At 41.6% G+C, this 25,799-nt stretch overlaps 1 protein-coding gene across 2 annotated transcripts in view; it reads left to right on the forward strand.

Annotated features, from left to right (window-relative positions):
• LOC126484008 (adenylate kinase isoenzyme 1) overlaps positions 1-21,309 on the forward strand; it is a 109,890-nt gene extending 88,581 nt beyond the window's left edge. For both annotated transcript variants that reach the window (XM_050107327.1, XM_050107328.1), the window contains 3 exons: positions 6,461-6,577; positions 13,609-13,794; positions 20,674-21,309. In XM_050107327.1, the coding sequence (XP_049963284.1) occupies positions 6,461-6,577; positions 13,609-13,794; positions 20,674-20,751 (381 nt within the window). In that variant the 3' untranslated portion in view covers positions 20,752-21,309. The remainder of the gene's footprint in view (positions 1-6,460; positions 6,578-13,608; positions 13,795-20,673) is intronic.
• Positions 21,310-25,799: the final 4,490 nt, after the last annotated feature.

Consider the following 25,799-nt stretch of genomic DNA (forward strand, 5'->3'; position numbering starts at 1 on the left):
GGCACCAGAGAGGCAGTTCTGACGTTGTGGTTGATAGTGAAAACTAAACTTAAGGAAAATCAAGACACGTTCATAGGATCCGTCGGCCTAGAAAAAGGGTTTGAAAATGTAAAACGTTTCAGATGTTCTAAATTCATAGGCACTTAGGTCTAAACCTATATACAACATGTACAAGAACCTAGAGGGAACAATAAGTTGGAAGACCAAGACCGAAGTGTCCGGATTAGAAAGGGTGTAAGATTGTAACGTAATCCTTTTCCATTACTGTTCAATGAACATCGAAGGAGCAGCAACGGAAACTGAAGAAAGGTTCAAGAGAGAGATTAAAATTTAGAATCAAAGGATATCAGTCATAAGATTCGCTGATGACACAGCAATACGCAGTGAAAATGAAAAAGAATTATAGGACCTACTGAATATAATAAACAGTCTAATGAGTACAGAATATGTATTGAAACTAAATCGAAGAAATACGAAAGTAATGACGAGTAACAGAAATGAGTTTAGCTGTTGTAAAATTAGCAACAAAATTGGAAAGCACGAAGTCACGAAGTGAAGGTTTCTATCGTCTTTTAGGCAATATAATCTATGACGGACGAGGCAAGGAAAACGTACAAAGAAGACTAGCACAGGAAAAGAGAGCATTCCTGGCCAAAATAAGTCTATTAGTAATAAAAATTTACCTTAATTTGAGGAAAAAAATTCCGTAATGTACGACTTCGCAGCATTGTATGGAAGTGAATCATGAAATGTGAGAAAACCGGGAAAGAAGAGAATCGAAACATTTTTGATGTAGTGATATAGAAGGATGTTGAATATTGCGAGGACTGATAAGGTATGAAATCTGAAGATTTTCCACAGAATCGGCAAGAAAAGAAATATGTGGAAAACACTGACAACAAGAAGGGCCGTGTTTACAGAACACGTGTTAAAACATGAGAGTACGAGTATAACTTTATTGGTACTAGAGGACGCTGTAGAGGGTAAAAAGTGTAGGGAAAGACAGAGATTGGAATATACCCAACAAATAATTAAGGACATTGCGTTAAGTGCTAATCTGAGATGCAGAGGTTGGCACAGGAGAGGTAGTTGCGGCGGGCCTTGGCGATCCAATCAGAGGACTGAAAAAAAGTCAGCTGAATGTGATCCTTTGTGGTCTGCAGCTACCAGATTCGTCCAGTATCGTCATTTTAGGCTGTAAAGCTCCAAAAACACCTGTAATGGCAGTTAGAACCTACGGTTAGAAGACAAACCACTTCACAAGTCGATGATGCGGCTTAAACTTTTGGCAATTAGCCTACACAGTCCATAAAAGATACAGTGAAACCTCATCATGTTTCTAATCACCAAACACCCGTTACAGTGCGGCATTTATTACTACCATTGTGTAATGAAACACTTAGGTCGCCATCGCAAAAGAAATGTATTCCAGAGACAAATGAAACTGCAGACATGAAACGTGACCTTCATAAATCCATCGCGCTGCAACACTAAACAAACTTGTAATTGTTGATCTAGTAACTCTAGGTGATAGCCATAGTGTTATTGATAAACCCACTATTAAAAAAATTGTAGTGAAACTTCTTGACAGAATAAAACTATGTGCCGAACCCAGTTTCAAACCTGGAACTGTGTCTTTCACCGATAGGGCAATTACTAAATAAGCTATTCAAGCATGACTTAATAAAATTGCAGTTCTGCCAGTATATCAGGTGTTCGTTTTAACTTGAGACAACTAAATATTTCGAAAACGACAGATAAAAACAAGAAAAAATAATGGACGTGAAAAGTTAACACTGGTAAAAGGGGACATATGTCTGTGTTACAACTTGACACTCCCTAACAATCCCTCCTGCGTGGGCGGGATCAACTTTGTATTTTCAGAAGGGGAGCCCCCATTTTTATTTCATATTCGGATTCCACGCAAAATAGTGTTTTCCATTCGCGGTAGATGACGCTGTAATCGACAAATATCAAGAGTGCCTGTTTTTTCAATTAAGAACCGACACATCTGACCCTACATTTCGTTTACGACGTAAATGTAATCTTTTGTGTTCTAACGACTGATATTCATGTTCAAATCCTTTTTCAGTGCTGCAAACTTGTTTGTACAGTACAATACGGTTAGCTGTCTCAATGTCTGATTAGAAGCCACGTTTAGCACGATACAGGAACAGTGACACGGATGTAATAATTTTCTGTTCCAATCGGAATGCTTGGCTTAGGTGAGTTTCCTTGCCTCCCATCATTGGGGTGCTTGATTTCGGTGAGTATCCATGGCAGGTGTGTCTATAACTATCACTTCATGGACATTTTTACCTTTCTACAATCGTTGTGGTCTGTATTCCGCCTGTAGCCGCTCAGTGGCCAGCATGAGAGTAACGGCGGTTGGATGGAAACTCATCCCCAAATCTGTCACCCTTATGGCGGGGTTCGAGGGTGGTCACCGAAGTCAAGCATTCCGATGGTTTGGGGACCCACCACAATCAACGCCGTAGGGAACAGAAAACTATGTTACCGAACACTTAGCTTATTTGCCAGAAATGTTAATGTCTAACTATATTATCTGAACTGTACAGTCACATTTGAAATCTCAAGTAACGCTTGAATATCAGTATCAACCGTTAGAACGCAAATGTTTACACTTACATAGTAAATGAAACGTAGAATCGTATGCGTCGGTTCTTAATTGCAAAAACACGCACACTTGATATTTGTCGATTACAATGCCATCTATCACAATGGAAAACAATGGTTTGAGTAAACCGTATGTATTTTTGGCTTAGAATCCGAATATGGAATAAAAAACGGGCGCTCCGATTTGAAAATACAAAATCGACCTCACCCACGCCGAGGGGTGGTTAGGAGGTGGCTAGCTGTAGCACAGACAGATGTTCCCTTATTTATTTATATTATTTTTTACTTTATGGCCGTTATTGGACCACTTTAGTCAGTTATACAAAGGTCGTTGTTATTCATTAATGTAATTCAGTCAAACAGTATTCAATAAGACATTAAATACTAGAGTGGTTATACAACGATTATTATAATTCATTATTATATCAAGTATGTTTTGCTCTTCTGTTTGCCCAATACTCTTTCATTTTTTTCAGATAGTTTCCTTTCTTTTCTCGTCTGAGATCACTCTTCTTAGAGTGCTTTTGTTTATTTTCGTTTGTAGTCTGTGTCTTGCATTACTCTGACTTTTTTTCTTTTTTTTTGGACATCTACCGATATTTGGAGTTCTTTTATATCTCCCTTAATTTCTGAGATCCATTTAATGTTGCTCTTACTATTCCGCAGTTTTTCTATTATTCTCTTACTAATTCTGTTTTCTTGTGTTGTCATTAGATGTTCAAAGAATGAGATATGTTTCTTCCTGATCGTACTCATTACTGGTTCCATTTTCTAGTACTGTTTCATTTGAAGCTATTCTCCAGTACCATTTTACTTGATATTGTTTATTTATGCATGTCCTAATTATTCTTCTTTCCGTCTATAGTATTTTGTCAATTTCCTCTGTTTTAGTTGTTTCGAAGATGGTTTCAGCTGCTTATGTTATTTCTGGTTGTGTAACTGTTTTACACTGAAGCGCCGAAGAAACGGGTATAGGGATTTGTATTCACAAACAGAAACATATAAACATGCAGAATACGACGCTGCGGTGGGCAATGCCTATATAAGACAACAAGTGTCTGGCGCAGTTTTTAGATCGCTACAATGCCAGGTTATCAAGACTTAAGTGGGTCTGAACGTGGTGTTATAGCTGGCGCACGAGCGATGGGACACAGCATCTCCAAGGTAGCGATGAACTAGAGACCATTTCACGAGTGAATATCAGGAATCTTGTAAAACATCAGATCTTCGACATCGCTGCGGCCGGGAAAAGATCATGCAAGAACGGGACCAATGACGACTGAAGAGAATCGTTCATTGTGACAGAAGTGCAACCCTTACGCAAGTTGCCGCAGATTTCAATGCTGGGCCACAAGTATCAGCGTGCGAACCATTCAACGAAACGTAATTGATACGGACTTTCGAAGCCGAAGGCCCACTCGTGTACCCTTGATGAGTGCACGACACAAAGCTTAACGCCTCACCTGGGCCCATCAACACCGGCATTGGACTGTTCATGAATGGAAGCATTTCGACTCGTCGGACGTGTCTCGTTTCACATTGTGTCGAGCTGATGGACGTGTTCAGGTATGGAGACAACTTCATGAATCCATGGATCCTGCATGCCTGCAGGGGGACTGTTCAACCTGGTGGATGCTCTTTAATGTTGTGGAGCGTTTCAGGTGGAGTGATATGGGACCCCTGATACGTTTAGATACGACTCTGACGATGGCAAGTACGTAAGCATCCTGTCTGATCAGCTGCATCCATTCATGTCCATTGTGCACTCCGACTGACTAGGACAATTTCAGCAGGACAATGCGACACCCAACAAGTCCAGAATTGCTACATAGTGGATGATGAGACAGAGAACAAGGTTTACACGAATAACAGACAGACGGTCAACGACTTGCCTGACACGGTGGCGACAGGGAGAATATCCGGACACAAAGTTAAAATAAAAATAAATTTGCCACATCTTGAAAGACAGTGGACTCTGAACGATGGAATAAACTCTAGGAAAGAGAGTGGCATTCGTCTTCGTGGATTGTTAGTCCCCCCAGATAAGCAGGAGCACTTACGAGAAGTCTGAAGTCTGGCGTGTGGGAAAGAGGTATTGGCGGAAGTAATGTATAGCTCGCAAATTAGACGGGCCAGTCGGGCCAGATCCTGTCATCCTCTACCAATGGCGTCATCGGATTCGATATGGTGAAGCATGCCGTCAGCACACCGCTCTCCCAGTCGCTGTCGGCTTTCGTGACCTTGGAACAGTAGTGATCTATCCTGATGACCAAAATTAAAGCAACAAACGGATATTTTGCAAGGTTGCGTTTATTTTGCCACAGAACAGTATAAACAGGCGATAGTAAAGTAGAAACAATGTAACGAATACAGAACGTAAACAACTCCAACATGCTTATGTTCTGGAGATTATTTGAACGATTCTTCTATTGAGATGATACGGAACGAGTCAGTTAACGAGACATACACAGGGTGATTCAGCTGTCCTTACTTATGGATTTTATGCAACCCACAACGACTTCAAATACCATGAGTAAGGCTTTCATATTCTCTGTCTCATATGTGCAAATTTTTAGTCCTACCGAAAGGACATTTTTGACGTAAATTTGATGTTAAATTTTGTACCGGTATACGTTTCCACTATAGGTCCTAGTTTTATTCAAGAATAACGTACAAAAGTGACCGTCAAACGCTCCCATCAAAAACGGATTCCAGTACAAAATTTAGCGACATTAGATTTCTAGGTCCTGTTCATTTTTTTAATGTAGAATTACTAGTTTGAGTGCAATGGGTGAGAGAATATGAAAATCTTGTGTATGGTATTGATGGTGTCTTGGACTGCATAAAATCCATTGCAGGGGCAGGTGAATCATTTTGTATACATGACTAGTGTTAACATTAATGAACATAATATTCCTTAGTCCTACTCATCTACTACGCTTAATAAATAGATTCTTTTACACGCTACCAGTTTTTAAATAAAAATCTGTCACTGAATAGGAGCCTTCTAGGTTAGATTTTTAGATTTTCTTTGGTACCTGTCAGACATTTTATGTTATTGGGCAAATGATCAAAAATTTTTTTTTGCTACGGTCTGTCAAGTATTTTATGTTATTGGGAAAGTTACAGAATTTTTTGTTGCTGCTTATTAACGCCCTTCTGAGCCACTAATAGTTTTAATAATGGGTGATAAATGTATTTTTTTCCTCCTGTGTCGTAGGTATGAACCTGTGACTTACCATCAGGATCTGTAGCCGAAATAAGTGGCTCTTTCTCTCCGAAGTGACACTGGAGAGTGGAACATCCGTGTCCTAGTGTTTGACGACAAACAATAACCACATGCTCCGAGTTCCTGCACTTACACAGCCTAATGTGCAAAATTTCAAACAAAGGTTTGGCACGTCAGAGACCAACACATTTTAGAGCCTTCGGCGGGCATAATAAGGCCGTCTGCTCTGCGAGCATTTAGAATTGCACGTATCCGCCGTCAACATTGTGCGTCACTGAAATATCCAAATCTTTTAGGTGGACAAACTGCGACAAAATGTCTCGCCAGGTCACACAAGGCCAATTAAAACAGTTTTCACTGTTCTTATTATTATTTCCATAAATGTCTTATGGATGCATGAACTCGTCATGTTGTTAATCGTTCCAAAACTTCGATTACTGTTTCAGGTAGTATTCTTCAGGGCGACAATGTATACTATCGGTCTAGCAGACCTGCTGCTCCATATATATTAGTGCTTCTCCCTCCCCTTGTTATATCATAACAAGGATGCTATGGCGCTACGTGACGGTATTTTTTTTTTTTTTTTTTTTACAGGAAGTGGTGCTAGACCTTCTGAAAGAAGCGATGCTTCAGAAGGTGGGCACCTCAAAGGGATTCCTGATCGACGGCTACCCCCGTGAGCTGTCGCAGGGCAAGACATTTGAGGAACAGGTGAGTAACTACTAATTCGTAGTTAACGCACAATGAGCGTCCCTTCCAGTAAGACATCTCTAAAACCACTGTGACCACCCTTAGAAGGAAGTAATCTTTGAGGACCTCCTACAGATTACGCAAGATTATCTAATTGTATGTGGTCTGAGGCTTTTCCGGCTTATATGCTTTATAAATTCGCGTCACAGACAACCTCGTCAAGCAGGGACACTGGTTAAAACTCAGTAAAGCCTGGGAATCAATACTAAGCTCTATCAAGGAGCAACGGTGCAAGCGGACACGAGATCATTGTGCCACGGCCGCCGAACAGATATTGCGCTCCTCTCCCACCATCGCCACCTACCTCAACACCGCTTCCCCCACCAACGGACACGCCGCGCGCCGTAAGCGCACAGAATCACACTAGGACCCTCGAGGAATAAATATTAACGGCAGACAGTGGACGGCCATTGCATCAGCGCCACCTGACAATGGCCGAACGGCTATTCGCCGAAATATCGTGAGCATCTGACGATTGTATCCAGCTGGACACCCGAGAAACCTTCAAACATTATTTAATTATATTAAAGCATTTTGGTGTTGACTGTGTTCGTGTTTTTTACCATTTACGGTAGCTTCAGTGACTTCAGATTTTTTTTTATTTTGCTGTTTGACTCTACACTAAGAATGTTAACCAGTTGTATGATAACCGATGATGACTGATCGATACTAGTAATCAATACAGATTTATTTCATCAGAAGTTGTTGGAGGTTCTTAAATATTATTTTCTTCAAATATTTACCACCTGGACAAAACACAGGATGTATGAAAAAAAATCATACGATTTGCCACGTCTGTATTTCTGAAACTAAGAAACATAAACAATGAATTTTGTTTTTTGGTGAATGGGAAACTCAAAACACCTTTTCATAGATGTTCACCTTGAGGTGCATGGCATATGTCAGTGCGGTATTCAAATTTTTCCCACATTACAGCGGGATTGTCTTGAGTTACAGCTTCCACAGCTGTAGTTATGCGACGTTTCAGTTTATTCATTGAGGCACATAAACAGAGGCTTTTATAAACTTGCACAAGAAATAATCACATACAGTCAGATCCGGTGGCCTTGGAAACCAGTAAAGTAAGGCTGAATCATTTGGTCCAGTGCGACCGATACATCGTTCAGTAATCCTTTGATTTAAAAATTGCCGCGCTTCCAGATGCCACTGAGGCGGTGCCCCATCCTGTTGGTAAATGAAGTCGTTCGAATCAATCTCCAATTGTGGAAAAAGAAAGTTCTGAAGCATATAGAGATATGTCTCCCTGTAACAGTGTTCTCAGCAAAGAAAAATGGACCATACACCTATTCCTGTGAAACTGCACAAAACACATTATATTTTGGAAAGTCCCTCTCATGTTGTACAACTTCATCCGTTTGTTCCATATCCCATAGTCTCATGTTATGACGGTTCAACTTTCCATTTAAACGGAATGTTGCCTTGACACTAAACACTAAGCATGGAAGAAAACTGTCATCCTCCATCTTGCCAATAACGAAATTACAGGACTCCACACGTTGCTGTTCGTTCCCTCACGAAGAGCTTGCGATAGCTGGTTTTGTACGGTTTCATGTGTAAACGTCGACGCAACACATGGCAGACGTACATTGGGGGCTAGTTGAGCTGTCGAGCTACATGGCGAACGGATTTCTGCGGACTCCTTGTGAAACTATGGCGCATGCGGTCGACGTCTGCGTCAGACACACGAGGACGGTCCGGCGATTTGCTTTTACACAGATAATCTGTTTCTCGGAATTGTTCATGACATCGTCTAGTTCTCTCTTCTGTAAGAAGCTCCACACCATACCTAGTCCGAAAGTCACGCTGAACAGTTATTACTGACCCGCATTGCGCAAAACGTAGAACACAAAACGGTTTCTGTTGGCCGGCCGAAGTGGCCGTGCGGTTAAAGGCGCTGCAGTAACGGGAACCATGTAAAACTCAAGAGTTCGCTCTTTCTAACAGTACGTTATTCACGCACATATCTCAAATAACATAATAGTTATGATTTTTAAATCGGATGATTCTTTTTGATACACACTGTATATTACTAACTTACACATTGCCGCATTTACCAATTATACTTGGTGTCAAATATAAAATTGTGGCAGGAAAAGAACCCGTTGCCACGGAAAGTAGAAGCTGTTGTGAGCTGGCTTGCTTGAATGCAGCTACTACACAGCATTATCGCAGGGCTAAAAATGTTTAGATAGATTACAGCAGTAGTAATGGCAACACAGGTTATCAACGGTTTATTATAATTTGTTTAATGAAATTATACATTACGTAACTTAAGTATGAAGGAGATGTGTGACAATGTAGTTAACTGTTCACGTGCAATGATATCTATAAACACTGATCTAGTCCTGAATCCAGTGAACGATGAGTAATAGAGCGTACAGCTGGATTCTTCTTGGTGGCGACAAGATAGTTCTGATACTGCCCAGATAACTGTTGAGTGAAGCCAGGCATCTGCTTATATCCATTATGGCGGTTGAATATTTACTTGGGAAGTATTTGTTTTGTGTGCGCCCTCTGTGACGTCTGACCGTAATTATGTTGCGTCTCTCAAGAGGCTGACCATATTCGTGGCGCCCTCTCTGTATGGCTGTGTTTCGTCCCTTCTGAGGGACGCAGTATGCACAAAAATGTTAATGTTATGACTGAGTGTAAATGTGGGAATTCAACACGTTGTCTTTAGAGAAAAGAAGGTACATCGTATACTTCAGTTAGTGAAGGTACTAGACTCGCTTTCAGGTCAATGAAAGCACTCTGAATGTAAATAATATGCAGGGATACCCTTTCATATTTTCGATAATAATTTCCACGGTTTTTAAAAGTTTATTTTCGATAGGCACTGGGAAAAATTTTCCGTCAGGATCCGTCGGACATATCATTGAAGATTTATACATTAAAGAATTTATCATGTATTTCAGCCTCAGATAACATAAATGGCATTGTTACTGATTTCGACTTGTTTATGAGTCATCAGCAGATGATTTGAACGTGTTACATAGTAACTCATCAAAGTATAACTAATGATTTCTTGCTAATAAGTGCAAGGCGATAATGATGCCATTTATTTGACCTGAAGCTGAAATACAGTGGATGACAAAAATCGTGGAGCACGCAGAAGAGGAGGTGGAAACGAGATGAAACTTCACCGGTGTAGGGTGATATTATTTCAGTGACTACAGCATCGAGTAAAATTTACAAAGAACGTCGCAGGGTGGCTCAGCTTAAAAGTGTGACGTTTCACCTGCTTTGGCCAGGATGCTTGCACTGATTGGTTTTTATCCTCTCCTGAGGCAAGCTGCCGCAAAACTGTTGTACTGGGCCTTGATATCCTAGAGACTGGCACTGGGACGGAGTTGACGTTGGAGCTGGTGGCTGCTACTGGTCTTCAACCAATGGTGCAGAATGACGCAGAAAGTTGCCGTGACCCCATTACTTGTTCTCAGGTGGCAGGGCAGATGCAAAGGGGTTACTATGTGCTCGGTACACAATATGGCGATCCTCCCTTGTGTTGGTCAAAGGTAGTCGACCGGAACCTTGCCCTCACGTTCCCCTGTTGTCCAACATCGGGCCAATGTCCCAGTCTAATGCCACACAGATTTCAATATTGCACGATTCGACCAGTCGTCAAAATGGAGACCCACAATGACGCCCCTCTCAAACTCTTTACTGTGCTGATAACCTTATCTCACACGCTTACGTGGCATCTTGGCGTTCTTCAGTTATCACCCCAAGCCTAACGCTGCTGACGCCCTTTATATCCCCTATAAGGCCTGGTAACAACACCAAACGTGGACAACAATAATGCAGTGTGGCAGCCATTCTATCTGCCTCAGAGAATTGCAACTCTAATCAGCACCATATCCACTGATGGTGGGTGTGTTATACGAAGTTTCATTATCCGACAGTGTCTTTTGGGTTGCTTCACTGTGTTTGTGAGGCAGGTCGTACGGTAAAAAAATCCTTGTAATGTCTAGTCTGTGTAAATTTACGTGTTACACTGATAACTACGTTTAATGATCAAGTAAGAGCACAGGAAGGAGCGGAGTGCGAGGGGTGTCGGCCACACTGCAATACGATTCTTATGAAAACAGGAATACTTTTCGTACTAAGTATCCACTGAACTCAACTGTACACTGCAGGTCCCCGATGCCTATGTCCTATTCGTACATAGTATCCCTCCTCTGAACTACTCACGTCTGTGTAAATATAACGTAACATTTACAATACAAATGTGTTCATTTCTTAAACCTTTAGGTCTATATCCTGTTTGTGGCCATGAAAGCAGAATGTGTTAAAATGGTTCGAAACTGTGTTTCATCCGTACATGGCCAACCGTTGCATGGCACAGGATACACAAATTTCGAGTAACCATGTTTTACACTTACGTGCCACACACGCATGTCGTGCCACATATGATTGGCCTCGCGATAACCGTGTACGGGTGCCGAGTTTACGGACGCCACATACGTGTGAAACGACCTAGGGCGCATGTGTGTTCCACCTGCACTACTTAAGTTAGCTGGTCGCGGCTAACGGTGCTCGCGAACAACCATGCTGACAGCTCTCGTGCCCACCCGTGGTTTACATGATCGACTAGAAGTGATATTGCGAAATCGATTTACGTAAACATGATTTAGAAATCCCATGTTAACTTATATAAGAAAATGTAAAAACATGTCCGAAAGAACAGACACCACATATAGAATTATGAAGCCAAAGACGACCATTGATCTCTTCAGTGTGGATGCACACACAATGCTAGAACTCTTACAGGAATCAGTGCCGCAAGTAATGACGATAATGGGCAGGGGGCACTACATCATTAGTGTGTGGATAAGCTGAGAATTTGGGTCTGACGGGAGGCGTACTAGGATAATACGTGGATTTGCGATTGCCATTGTGTCCGGATAGCGCAGTGGCCACAGCAGTTTCCTAGTAAGCAGAAGGCCCGGCTTCGAATACCGATCCGGTACAAATTTTCAAATTTCCTCATTGACTTATATCAATGCCCACTAGTAGACAGTATCTGTAATTCATTGTGTCTCCTAATCTATTTTCCCCAAACCATGCTGCTCTAACCCGGTACAGTGTTCATAGTTACGTATCTGTTTATGTTCACATGTATGTTTCTAAAGGAATAATCTCAGACTCCATTCGTTTACAATTTTTCTTCTTGCTTTCTTCAGTAACTATTTACTTGAGTTTGTATCAAGTTTCATTTGCTTTCTGCACATAGATGTCACCCTGACAACTGATGTTTCTAAAAGGACGTGTAATTTTAAAATTTCGTATAGATTTATTCATGCCGCTTACAGACTTGACTTTTGTGTCATTTTTTCGCATAGTACATCAAGTTTTCTAGCTTGTACTTGATTGGGTTGAATGCGACTTCCATTGTTTGTGTGTCAGAATCTCATTTGAAGTCGATTTATCACGAAAATCGCTGCAACGTGTCAAACATAAGTTGTTAGATTGCGGCATAGACGCTTGCTCTGAGATCTGCTAGAGAAACCAGCAGGGAGGGTACAAACAGGGTATCCCTGATGAATGCTCACAGGAAACAAATCAAAGAGGTGTCAGGTCTTGCCGACGCGGGGTCATGGAATCGGCGCAACTCGCTCAATCCATTTACATGGAAAGCGATGGTGAGGAATTCCCGAAGGTCGATGAAGTAGTGAGTCAATATACCAACTTGCATGATGTTTACGATACGTCCTTTGTTAACGTTCTCAGTCAGCGAAATAAAAAAGTTTCCTAGTTTCATCTTGGAAAAAGGAAGGACCGTAACTTAGTCCTTGCTCAATATAAAAAGACGTTAACTTTTGGGCTGTCACTACCCTGTTCCAAGGTTCGTCTTGGATTTTTACCTTCCATACCGTAAAGTCGTATTTATTAGCACTACCATTTCAGTGCAAAGTCGACCTGTCTCGGAAGATAATGTTTCCAATAAAATCTTCTTTACTCAATCGAGGTAACAATTCTACACAAAAGTGACCTTTTCAATATCTTCTACTTCTTGCACCGTCGTTAATTTGTTCTCTTTGAGATGGCAATGTCTTCTTAACACACACCGGTCATATGTGGGACACCCATCTTGCGAGAAGCACGCCACGTCAATTCTTTGATAGTTAACAAAGCTTTGCCCTACTTCCCCTAAGACGTTGTCGAACTCACGTACAAGTGAGGAATTTTTTATGGCTTACTGAGCAGCCATTGTCAATAAAATACTTATGTCATTCATAAATAGTATATCTACCTGGAGGATCCCTACCGTAAACGGTACGGAAATTATGCTGCACAATCGTCGCAGAATTTGTTTGATTCAAATGGTTCTGAGCACTATGGGACTTAACTTCTGAGGTCATCAGTCCCCTAGAACTTAGAACTACTTAAACCTAACTAATCTAAGGACATCACACACATCCATGTTTGAGGCAGGATTCGAACCTGCGACCGTAGCGGTCGCGTGGTTCCAGACTTTAGCGCCTAGAACCGCTCGTCCACTCCGGCCGGCGCAGACTTTTGTTCAGCAAACCAAAACACTCAGCGAGCTCCCTCGGGGTCAGTGAAGGTAGCCATCTCTGCTATAACTGTCGCTAGTGCTTGTCATTTGCAACCAGTATATTGTGTGAGTCAATTGTTGAACTACTTTCTTACAAAATTACGCTACAACTGTCGCCAGCGCTTGCAGTGGTGAGATTCGGTAGTAATGTACTACAAAACTACGCCTAGTCTAGATCTGTAACTCTCATGAATAGATTTGTAAGAATTTTCAAAATTATGAAGTGCTTCAAGAAACACCGTCTATTGACATACTGATCACTTGTTTATTTCTACACTAACTAGAGCAGGTTGTTAAAATAAATAAACTCGCATGTCTCGGCCCCCTGGAATATGCCAGTAAATAAATGCGCATGCCTCAGTGTTGGCTATTAACAGAAGCAACGAATGACCGCCTGTGACGATGTGTGCAGATCAGCCCGTGCACGCTGGTCCTGAACTTCGACGCGAGCCCCGAGACGATGACGAAGCGGCTGCTGCACCGCGCCCAGACGTCGGGCCGCGTCGACGACAACGAGGAGACCATCAAGAAGCGCCTGCAGACGTTCCTCACCCACAGCAAGCCCGTCGTCGAACACTACGCCGACAAGTGCCGGACGGTGAGTGAACCCAGGGGTGGCGGCACCAGTTACCGCTACCAAATGAGAGCGTAAATACACATGTTTTGAAAGTTATCTGCCCTGAGCAAACGCAACCTTCTTCATTTTCCACCCATACATGTTTCGGTGATGTTTCACCATCATCAGTGAGTTTCCTTTATTTTTCTTAACAGCTCATACAGCTGTTCATGTAGTTGTCTGTCATGTGCAATATATATGATATTTTGCTACAGTTTGTCGTCTGCATCTAAGTAATGATTTATCTGCAGTCCGCATTATCGTCATCAGTTTCCTGCTATTTTTTTAGCCCCATGTGCATGGTCATTGTTCGCGATTTCAAATCTCTTTCTTTCTCGTCTCCTCTTTCCTTCCACATACCCTCTGCTTTATAAGCCCATCATGACTTATATAGTTTTCCTTCTTCTTTTCTATACAGTCCATTCCTCTATACTTTATCTACACCTGTACTCCACAATGCATCTGACGATGTGTAGCGGAGGGTGCTGCTATCTGATGCCCCTTTCCCTGTTCCATTCGCGAATGGCGCTCGCGAAGAATAACTGTCGATCTAGCTCCGTATTAGTTCTAATTTCTCGTTTGCTCGTTGTGGTTATCTCGCTAGATGTATTTAGGAGGAAAGTAAATATTTTCCGATTCTTCCCGAAACTAAGCCTCTCGGAATTTCGATTGTAAACCTCTGCGATCCACAACGCCTCTCTTGTAACGTCTGCCACTAGAGTTTGTTTAGTATCTCCGTAACGCTCTTGCTCCGTCTGAACGATCCCGTGACGAAATGCGCTGCTATTTATTGGATCTTGTCCATCTCCGTTTTTAATTCAACTTCGTTAGGGTACCAGACTTATCAGAAATACTCAAGAATCGTTGGAACTAATGTTTTGTAAGCCACTTGTTTAGCAATGAATTATTTTTTAAAGATTCTATGATCTCAGTCTAGCATACGTCAACTGTATGCTAAGCGTGGCCAACTGCACTGAAAGCAGGCGTTTTTTGGCGTTGGGCAAATACCCGTATACCAGCGCAGAGACCGTAATGTTCCCGCCTCAGATGGCACAGCCATGGCGCGCAGTTAGGCGAATGGAAATATCTCTCTGTTCCACCCCCATCACTAGGCGACATCTGTTATTTCCGCTAGAAAAGCTACCGGAACCTGTCTATGCCGTAGGGTTGGTCGAAGAGTATTTTGATGGAGCAATACGGGAAATCACCGAATCCGCTCGACTGAGACATGCTGTTCGCGTTTTAAGCAGACATCTTAATATTCGTGTACCTCACTATCCCAAAATGTTAATTACTGGACTATCTCGTTTTCAAACTATCGCTAACGAAAATTAATCCTTCCTCTTCTTTGATCGCTCTGCTCTTTCCGCTGTCCTGTGTGTTTTTCTTAATCTAGTGGTATGTAACTTCATCAATTTTTTATCTGATCCAGCATTCGATCCCGTCTTCTTCTCGCTATCTTTCCTTCAGTCATCTCTTCGATGAATCTTCATTGCAAGCAGTTTCTTCGCAGTGTGGCCGATATCCTTCCCATGTTCTTACTATTTGCACTAATCTTTTTTCTCCTATGTTTTGACTTCTGCCCATTTAAACATCTTTTCTAAAACTGCATTTCAAAATCGTCTTCTTCTTTCTTTTTGACTGTCAGAGGTTTACTGTCACTTAATGCTGTACTCCATGTAAAATACTTTGCGAACCAATTCCTTAGTTCCACTGGAATTCTTATTGCTGACACAGACCTTTTAACTTTCCAAAAGCATTTTTAACCCATAGATTTCAATACCGTATTTTCTCGACATTACGTTCACCTTCCTTCGCCAAACTTTTTAAGTAACTGAAAAATTTTATCTATTAAACAATAATAAAGGTTTCGAAACGAAACGAATTCCCCTAGGACAGCGCTCGTGGTCGAAGTTATCCACGTACTTGCAAAGACTTCAGCTATGTGGGTTGTAGGGCATTTATTCTCAGACTGCCGATGTAGCAACGCCGAATTTATTTTCAACCTGTTATGTGGAGCAAACGGTCTTGTTATTGTTGGGAATGTAATTTTTTATCCTGCATTATACTTCAGTAAACGCCCTAGGTCACATTTAGTAGTTACTTATCGATTCAGCATCAGTAGGTTATATCTCGGCCCCAGTATGCTTTTTTTAATATTGATCATTAAGCGTAATGGAAGAACTCGCCGCGCGGGATTAGCCGTGCGGTCTCAGGCGCTGCAGTCAGGGACTGGGCGGCTCGTCCCGGCGGAGGTTCGAGTCCTTCCTCTCGTATGGGTTTGTGCGAGTGTGTGTGTTGTCTCTAATGTAAGTTAGTTTAAGTTAGATTAATGTGTAATCCTAGGGACCGATGACCTCAGAAGTTTGGTCCCATAGGAACTTACCACAAATAGAAAATACCGCAAAGTTTATCTGCGAAGCCCTTACACGTCCTCCATACACTCTAGATCTCTTCCCGTGCGATTTCCACATTTTTGGAGCTCTGGAGAAGGAAATTCGTAGCCGTCGATTTGCTTCGGATGAAAAGGTGCAAAACTCCGTACAATCAAATTTCCGCAGGCATCGCAAACATTTTTTCATGAAGGCACTGGTCATCTTGTCGCATAGCGGGATAAATGTAGTAACAGTTATGGCGATTACTTTTGAAATAATAAACAGTTTACTTATTTTTTTCCCCTCTGTCTAGTTTGGATTTGACTGCACCTTGTGTAGCGAGTCAGTGTTGTCTCTTGCCCCCTGATGTCACACCAGCACGCTAACAGCCAGGCTTCGCAGATAGTCGCCTCGATGTGTTGCGGTGCAGCGTTCAAACTACCTCTCTTGTCTCTTCTAGATCGTGCGTACATCATCGCCGAAGTGACGCTATGTGTAGACACCTCCAACTCCATTTCACCTCCTACCGGGTTTTCATGATGCATAGGCTGTTCCGCGTTCTTCACAGTACAACACTAGGCACAATGGGTTGTTAAAATAGCTGAAGGCTACGAGGAAGTTTCAATGCCCTGATCTGCGGTTGTCACCTTCGAACGAAACTCAGCGCAGGTAGTCACCCACAGAACGTCACGCGGACGAGTAAGTAGCTCTGGAAGCCGTTAGCCCATAAAGAAAGGTAACCACGTCACAAGGGACATCTCACTTCCATTTCCTTTTTGCGTGTATACTAACATCAGCCTGACGGGGACCTGCTTCACAACGACGTCGTTGACGGCACCACGTTTTCTAACATGTACCTAGCTCAACAGTCGGTGTGTCAGTCTGCTTTGTGGAGGACCCGGGTTCGATTTCGGATACTGCCAGAGATTTTTCCTTGGTAGGAGGGCTGGAAAGCGGTACACTCAGCCTTGTGATGCCAATTGAGGAGCTACTTGAAAGCGAAGTAGCGGCTCCAGGATCCAGAAAGCCGACAACAACCGGGAGAGTGGTGTGCTGACTCGAAGTCCCTCTACACTGCATCCAATGGCGCCATTGGCAGTGGATGATGCGGTGGCGGTCAGTCGCGACTGGCCCGTGAGGGTAAAAAGATGGAGCTTTGAATTTTTTTACATCACTTTCATCATACTTTGGCAACAAAACTTGTTTTTCAGCATAATCTCCGTTCAGTGCCTCAGTCTTCCGCCACAGTACGGGGAAAGCCTGTATGCCCGCATGGTAATACTCTACTGGGCGACGTCGGAGCCTACGTCAGGCTGCATCAGTAACTTCCCCATCATCAACATACTGCCCCAAGCGGGGTGCAACCTTTATCGGGCCAAACGGTTTTTTTTGTTGCCTTTTTTTGGAGACGAAAACGCTGAAGTCGTTTCTTCAATATCATGAGGGTAGCGTAACACACTTCAGAGTTGATCGGTGCGCCGTGAGGCAGGACATCAAATGGAATTACCACTTCAGAGTCCCAGAAGATCGTCGCCATGACTCTAACGGCTGAGAGTTCAGCTTTCAACTTTTTCTTCAGAGGAGAGCTGGTGATGCCGTTTTTCTGTTCGAAGTGATTAATGAACCCATTTTTCTTCACCTGTGACGATGTTCGACAAAAATATGTCACAATCAGCCTCGTAATGCGCCAGCAATTCCGCACAGACGCTCCATAGTTGTTCTTTGTGTTCTCCTATTAGGCGGCGAAGAACCCAGCGTGCGCGCACCTTTGAGTACCCAAAACTGGTGGGCGAATGTGTCAACACTACAAACAAAGACGTCCAACTGTGTAACGAGCTGTTTTACTGTAAACCGTCTATCACCTGGTATGAGAGTGTCCGCACGTTCTAGCATCGCAGGAGTCACAGCTGTGTACATTAGGCCGGCACGCGGGAGATCGAACAGGTTTGCACGATCTTGTTGCGATTATGACAGACGCCTCGCCCAACTACTCACCGTGCCCTCGTTCAGTGCCAGGTCTCCGCAGATATTCTACAAATGCCTAGGAATATCTGCGATGCTATGGTTTTTCGCCAAAGCAAACTTAGTGACAGCTTTCTGCTCAGAACGCATCTCCGTTACAGACGCCATTTTGAAGGCTACGTATAGCGCCGCCACCCATCGTAATGTCAGGAAACTATGGGGACTGAAGCGGGAACAACAAAGTCAGCATTTTTTCAACCGAAATTGGCCGAGAAAAATGTAATATTTTTTGAACGCCCCTCGCACTTTCCAGAGAGTTACAAAAACGAGTAATAATTTTTTTAAATAGGACGTTATTTTCTCTGTCATGTAGCTGATTTATTTAAACCAACTGTATACAAGTCAGTTACAGTCAAATCTCTATCAGTTTTAGTTAGGGAGATAGAAACGTTCAGAGCATGCTCTACATAGCTCGCTGAATTCAGTTGTGTGTTCTAGTGGGGGAATTTTCATTTAAGAGAACGCCCATTTTACTGAATGTACGATTCAGTGGGCCTTCCAAACGACCTATCTGCATCGGCGTACCTGCACGGCGGTGGGCTGATAACCACTTGAAAGTGACGTTGGTGGCCTAAACTGGTCGTGATATCAGAAAATAAAATAGCTACAGGTGCTGTGATTTGTTTTCGGTTATTTTTTACAGTTGCGGATGCACCGAACCACCATGCTGGATAAGAAAAAAGGCAGACATATTGTTCACTCGGCCATATAGCCACGTCACCCGTCTTGAATCAGGAAATGGGCTTGTTCCCAGGAAAGCAAGTGTCCACACGCACAGCCCAACGAAGTGTAGAGCAGCACGCATTGTCAGCACAACTACCATCGTTGCGGTTTCCATTGACGCGGCAAAAGGGAGACACACGAGGGAAATCGTACACGCAAACACACCACTGGATACAGGCACAGAACTACGTCCTCTTTTCGGACGCGTCCCAGGACTGCGTAGAGCATTGTGCTGGATACTTCTGCTTGACAAGGCGCCGAGGAGATTGCTTCCGTCATCATCGTACGGGCCCAGAAAGTGGCGTGATGGTATAAGGCATCACTGCGTTCACCTCTGGTTCACAGGAGCTGTAATTTGGACAGTAGTTACGTTTCTGATGTGTTAAGGCCGATGCCTATGTCCATCTCCGAGGTCTTCGTTACGTTATCTTTGACAAAGTACTACATGTTGTCCATGCTGTCCTGTCCTAGCTCGACACACAGTGTTGACTTTAGCCCCAACCAGAGAATTCACCAGATCTCACACCCACTCAAAACATTTGTTATCCTTGCTGAGTGACGTACGCGCCACCACGCGCCCTCCACTACGCTACGACTGATGAACTCTGGTACAGAAATGACGTTGCTTGCAGGGCTTCGAAGCGCACGAGAGAGGCAGGCCGCGGCGCGTACATCACGAGGGTATTAGACCTGAGCTCGCTCTCTCAGAACAGCAGACGTACTGTGTTTGCACATCTGTTAACTCGTAATTGGGCATTTATGTACAAACGAGAATTGCATCTTCTACTGGAATGCTCTATTATGCAGTCTTGCTGTTTAGTAGTCCGTAGCCCTTGTACTAATTTATTACCACTGTAGTGCGTACAATAAAATGAAAATCATACCAAAATGATCATCTGTTACATGTGGCACTATTCCTTATGTGAAATAAGCACTGGTAAGCAGAAGAGACTTAATGGCATAAACAAGCCATTATGCCTTTTATGTCAAGCATAGATCTTAAATTACAGCTTACTCCAAGGTAGTGTGTTTCGTAGTAATATTAGTAATCAGTATAAGTCCATAATGGCGCATTGCAGTAGAAGATGTAATTCTCGTTTGTACAGAAATACCCTATTACGACGTGTAGAAACGCAGTTCGTTTGCTGACAAGAGCTAGCGAGTGTTCTTAGGTCTACCCTCGTGACGTACACGCCGCAGCCTGTCCTCCTTGTGGACCTCAGCAGGACTTGGAATGATCCGTGTCTGATATGCAAGACTTTTCCACTCGATGTTCGCCAGGTGGGAGTCACTGTTGCTGTCAAGAGGTACCAGCTGTGTGAACAAAATTTCACATCCTGTATACCGCCAAATTATATACAAATTTAATCATGCAGTCTTCCTATTATATTGTAAGCGCACAGTATTTGAAATTTCATCGTCGTTTTATCCTTACTGGTGTTTCAGTTTTAATGGTCTGAAGTGTACTTGATACGTGAATACAAACAATATATTGTTTTTTCCTCATCTCCGTACAGTATCCATTTCAGTTACATTCAAAACTTCACTAGAATTTAAACTTCTCAGGTGTCTTCAGGTTGCTTCAGTGGATGTTGCAGTAGATCTATTGCAAGTTTAAGTTCGTGAACAGAAACTGGACCTTTTTTTTTAGTGGGAGACCGGCACAAAATACTAGTTGTGCCCACAGGTTTACAGGTGATTCTGAAGCACTGATATGTCTTCCTCTGTGCTCTTGTTTCAGATCAGCGCTGAAAATGACCCGGACGTGATCTTCAACGAGGTGCAGCAGTGCTTGGACAAGGTGGTGGCCAGCGCGTAAATCGTCGCTCTCCACGGAAGTTCTCACTGTTTCGCCTTTACACAGCAACATCGTCACTAACATCCAGCAACAACTTAGAAACTTACATTGCCTTCGTTGTGCCGAAGACGGATCCTATATCCTTTCACGCAGAAAAAATGTCCATTGCTGATCTATTGCAAGACTTATATCGGCACAAAGCTTTCGGTGCAAATGTAGGACCTTACTGTGTAAGTTGAGGCGTTCTGCTACATCGAAGACTGTTTGATTTTCAAAATTAGTGTAAGCATGCATCAGTATGACTGTAGTTTTGGGTAAATTTCCGATGTACCAGCACGCTACAGGAGGAGGAGCTAGGTAAACTCTGCTGCAGTTTCTGCCACGGCATTGTAATGCATGATGGCAGTGATTATTATACGACACCGCCAGTACCATTAACACGAACTTTGTTGCTTCTCTACAATCAAACACATTGACTTGTTACTTCATCAGCAATAAAATCATTACACATTTCACTTCCATTCACAACATGTTCCTTGCTCTACTGTACATTCGCCAATAAAGAATGAGGGACATACATTTGTTTGTTTTATTTAACTATAATTCTCTCTATTTCCTATAAAACTCGAGTTATCTTCCGACTAATTAACTGCAATGCTAGTCAATAAAACAATTTCTGTTTTCGTTTTTTGTATGTCTCGTACTAGGGAAGTTTCTCTTCTCATGCGTTACAGCATACACTGATATTTTATTGCTGATAAATTGAGGTGTTTATTGCGTAATAAATCCGCTCCAATCAACGGAGCTCCATTGAAGGGCACTACCTAAGGACTCGAAAATATCGTTAGAAATAAATGAGATTCATTTAAATCTGTTGCTATCGAACACTGTTAAATATTTATTGACTATATCGGATATATGATGAAAAGCAATTATATGCAACAGATGAAATAATATTAGTAGACGGGATTAGATGGCAAGACTAATTGGAAGCATCCGTGAATAGTTCGTCTGAAGATGGGAAGAGACGATGGGAGAAATGGTAGATGTTGAAGATTTGGATATGCAACGGAAGTCATCGATACTGGATGGATAATGAAGCTGCTGGAAGATGAGACAAAAAGGAAATATAAGAACATACTAAGCAAAATATTGATCTGTACACAAATTTTTTCTGTACAATTTAGTATCAAATAATTTTATTACATTATGATTTTGAGAATGCTCTGACACAAACAAATAAAAAGATTTTGCTCAAAATAGACTCCGTAAACAGAAGTTACGAATTATATTGGTAGCAAGTCGTTTCTGTTTCTTACTGAAACCTAAACGAGTAACACCAACAAGTCATGACGCATACAGGGTAATTAAGTGTTAAAGGAAGGATGTGGTTATAACAGCAGTTTAGGAGAAAACTAAATGGAAATCAGTGGCTTGTCAAACTCTCTGTTTTTCCCTCAACCGATGAAAAGCAAATATTAATATTGGTTTCCTGTAACCTTCCGCTTTATAAAAACACATCATAAGGTTCCAAAATCATTTTTCAATCATTTATTATCGTTTCCTTTACAATTGTGATATGTAGCTGCACTGCTATTACATAATCTATGTTAAAAATGATACAATAATATATTCAGGTTGTTATCTTCTTTTCAACACAATGTGAGTATTCAACGATGATGAAATAAACATAAATGTATAGATAAACCTGTATGAACAAAAACGTAAATGTTTGTTTGATCAAAATCCTCTGAAAGTTCTTAATTGAGTGCCTTGGAATTTTGACACAACGTTCAAATTTAATACAGGCTTGTTTTTAGGTATCTAATTCTTTAATACATGATGTATAATATGTTGTTGTTGTTGTTGTTGTTGTGGTCTTCAGTCCAGAGACTGGTTTGATGCAGCTCTCCATCCTCTCCATCCTGTGCAATGTTCTTCATCTCCCAGCACCTACTGTAACCTACATCCTTCTGAATCTGTGTAGTGTATTCACTTCTTGGTCTCCCTTTACGATTTTTTCTCTCCACGGTGCCCTCAAATACTAAATTGGTGATATCTTAATGCCTCAGAACATGTCCTACCAACCGATACCTTCTTCTAGTCAAATTGTCCCACAAATTTCTCTTCTCCCCGATTCTATTCAATACCTCCTCATTAGTTATGTGATCTACCCATCTAATATTCAGCATTCTTCTGTAGCATCACATTTCTAAAGCTTCTATTCTCCTCGTGACTAAACTATTTATCGTTTCACTTCCACACATGGCTGCACTCCATACAAATACTTTCAGAAACGTCTTCCTGACATTTAGATCTATACTCAATGTTAACAAATTTCTCTTCTTCAGGAACGCTTTCCTTGCCATAGCCAGTCTCCATTTTATACCCTCGATGTATAATATTTGCGTACGTAATTTTTGAGTTTTTTTAACAAAGTTTACATATTATTAAATTTACATACATTTGTTTATTACATATGTTTAAAATAGATAATACCAGTGGAACGTTGTGTCAAAATTTCAAAGCAATCGGTCTAAAACTTTCTGAGATTTGCGTTTAAGAACATCTACGTTTTCTATACAAGTAGAAACGTAGGTGTTCGTTTCTTCAAAATCGCAAACCTGTGAACGTTTTTCATGGACTGCTTTGAAATTTTGACACAGTGTTGCATTCGAACACTCAAGTGTTTCTAGTGGGACGCAATTTGCTATGTGTGGAATATATATCGAATAAAAGCGGAAACATTACAAAAATGTAAATGTTGTTTTGTTCAATATCGTTAATCTCCGAAAGTGCTTGACCATTTGTTTTGAAATTTTGATACGTGTCATCTGCATACGGGTGTGTTTTTATTTACCTATTTTTAAATTTATGTACGACATAAATTCATGTGAATTTAATTGTAGGGAAACGTTATAAAATATAAAATAGTGGAACCTTGTTAGCAAACAGGAATGTTATATTTATGGCTATTTAGCTTATGATTAGACTACTATTAGAAAATCTGAATTTAAAATAACAATAAACAAAAATGGTTCAAATGGCTCTGAGTACTATGGGACTTAACATCTGTGGTCATCAGTCCCCTAGAACTTAGAACAACTTAAACCTAACTAACCTAAGGACATCACACATATCCATGCCCGAGGCAGGATTCGAACCTGCGACCGTAGCGGTCACGCAATTCCAAACTGAAGCGCCTAGAACCGCACGGCCACACCGGCTGGCGTAAACAATAAACAAGGCTGAAGTTTAGAGAGGGGGAAAGGGAGACGGATAGAGGGGTGGGAGGAAATGGAAATAGAAAATGGGAAGCAGGAGATGGACAGAGAGGGGGAGCAGGAGGAGATGGCGAGAGGGGGGAGGAGAAGATGGACAGAGAAAGAGAGGAGAAGACGATGGACTGAGGAATAGGGAGACAGGACATGAGGAAATGGGGAGAGAGGGGGGGAGGAGGAGAAGATGAACAGAGAGAAGTGAAGGGAGCAGGAGATGGACAAATATAGGGGGAGGGGGAGATGGGCAGACACAGAAGAGGAGGAGATTAGGACGTATATCCAATTCCCATACATATCAGAAACGTGATCTTTCTCGTTTATTTCTTTTCCATTTAAGCAGACTGAGTCACTGAACAAGTCCATTCTCTGCAATCAGTTACGAAGAGTCTTCCAGTGGCACTGTCCTTTTTCATAAAATACTTCTTAGTAGTTGACCATATTTTACTGTAAAATGTCATGCATGTAACACAAATTTTGATGAAAGTCACTTGCTGTAATGGCCGGAACGTTGGGTCACCATTTTAATTTGGTGTGGTGCCTAAGTCAGAATAATTTTTGTAAATTGAGTCGCTCCGCGCAAGGCTACAAACATAAGCACACAGATCAACATACGCCAGTGTCGCTTTGAACGCTGTAGATCAGGGATGACCAACCTTTTCGGCAGGTGGGCCAAATTTTTGAGAGGTGATTTCTCCGCGGACCGCATTAGCTATTTTTGTTTTGTGAACCAAAACAAACACGAAATATTAATTTATTTTTTAAAGAAATTAAATTAAACCTGAGTAAAAAACATTTATTGTAAAATTTGACGAAATACAATCTTAGTGAGGTGTCTGGCTTTGTTTGACTGAACTAAATGAGACAATGTTGATATCAGCTGAATTTGTTGCCATATGCAAAGAGTTTTCTAGGTGATCATCAATAATTCGTGTTCTATTTGTGACTTGATGTAACTCATCCAACTAAAAATTTGTTCATACATATGTCTATAAATAATGAAATAATTTTTAAAGCGTGTTTTAAAACCCCGGATATTTCTTCTTGTCCAAATATGTTTTATAGAACTCTTCCATACCAACCTGATTAAATTTATCTTTTAACTGTGTGTCGCATAACATTTCGCAGCATTCCGTTTGTAGTGAACTCATGTCTACGGAGAATGGCGTAGCGAATACAGAAAAAAGATGTTTCTTAAAATCTTGAAATCGGTTTTCGAGTTCGTATTTCAAGTCAGATATCAAAGAAGCGTATTTAATTGCTGATGGCTGTGTGACATCCGATTGCTTTGACAGTGTAGGAAAATGTGTGAAGTTTTTTGTTCGTAACTGTTGTTGCCAAAGCCCATGTTTCATTTGGAATGTGGAAATAAGATCACGCATGACGTTAATCAGCTGATCTTTTCCTTGGAGTCGAGTATTAACGTCATTTAGGTGGCTGGTTATTTAGACCAAGAACGCAAAGTCGGCAAGCCATTCTTTACCTTCGAACTCCAGGAGTTTCTTTGACTTACTTTCAAAGAATGATTGTATTTCTTGCTTCAAATCAAATACTCTTTCCAACATTTTCGCAATATTTTAGCCCTCTTACTTCTGTATAATACGAAACGTTATCATACTCTGAATCCAAAGACTTCAGAAATTCTTGGAACTGACGGTCAGTCAGTCCTTTCGACTTAATAAAATTCACAGTTTTGACAACTACCCTCTCGACATCATTCATTTTGAGGGACTTGCCAGATAAATTCTCTTGATGAATAACGCAATGAAAGCTTAGCAGTGACGTATTGCC

The sequence above is a fragment of the Schistocerca serialis genome, chromosome 6 (assembly GCF_023864345.2).
Source record: "Schistocerca serialis cubense isolate TAMUIC-IGC-003099 chromosome 6, iqSchSeri2.2, whole genome shotgun sequence".
Lineage (NCBI taxonomy): Eukaryota > Metazoa > Arthropoda > Insecta > Orthoptera > Acrididae > Schistocerca > Schistocerca serialis.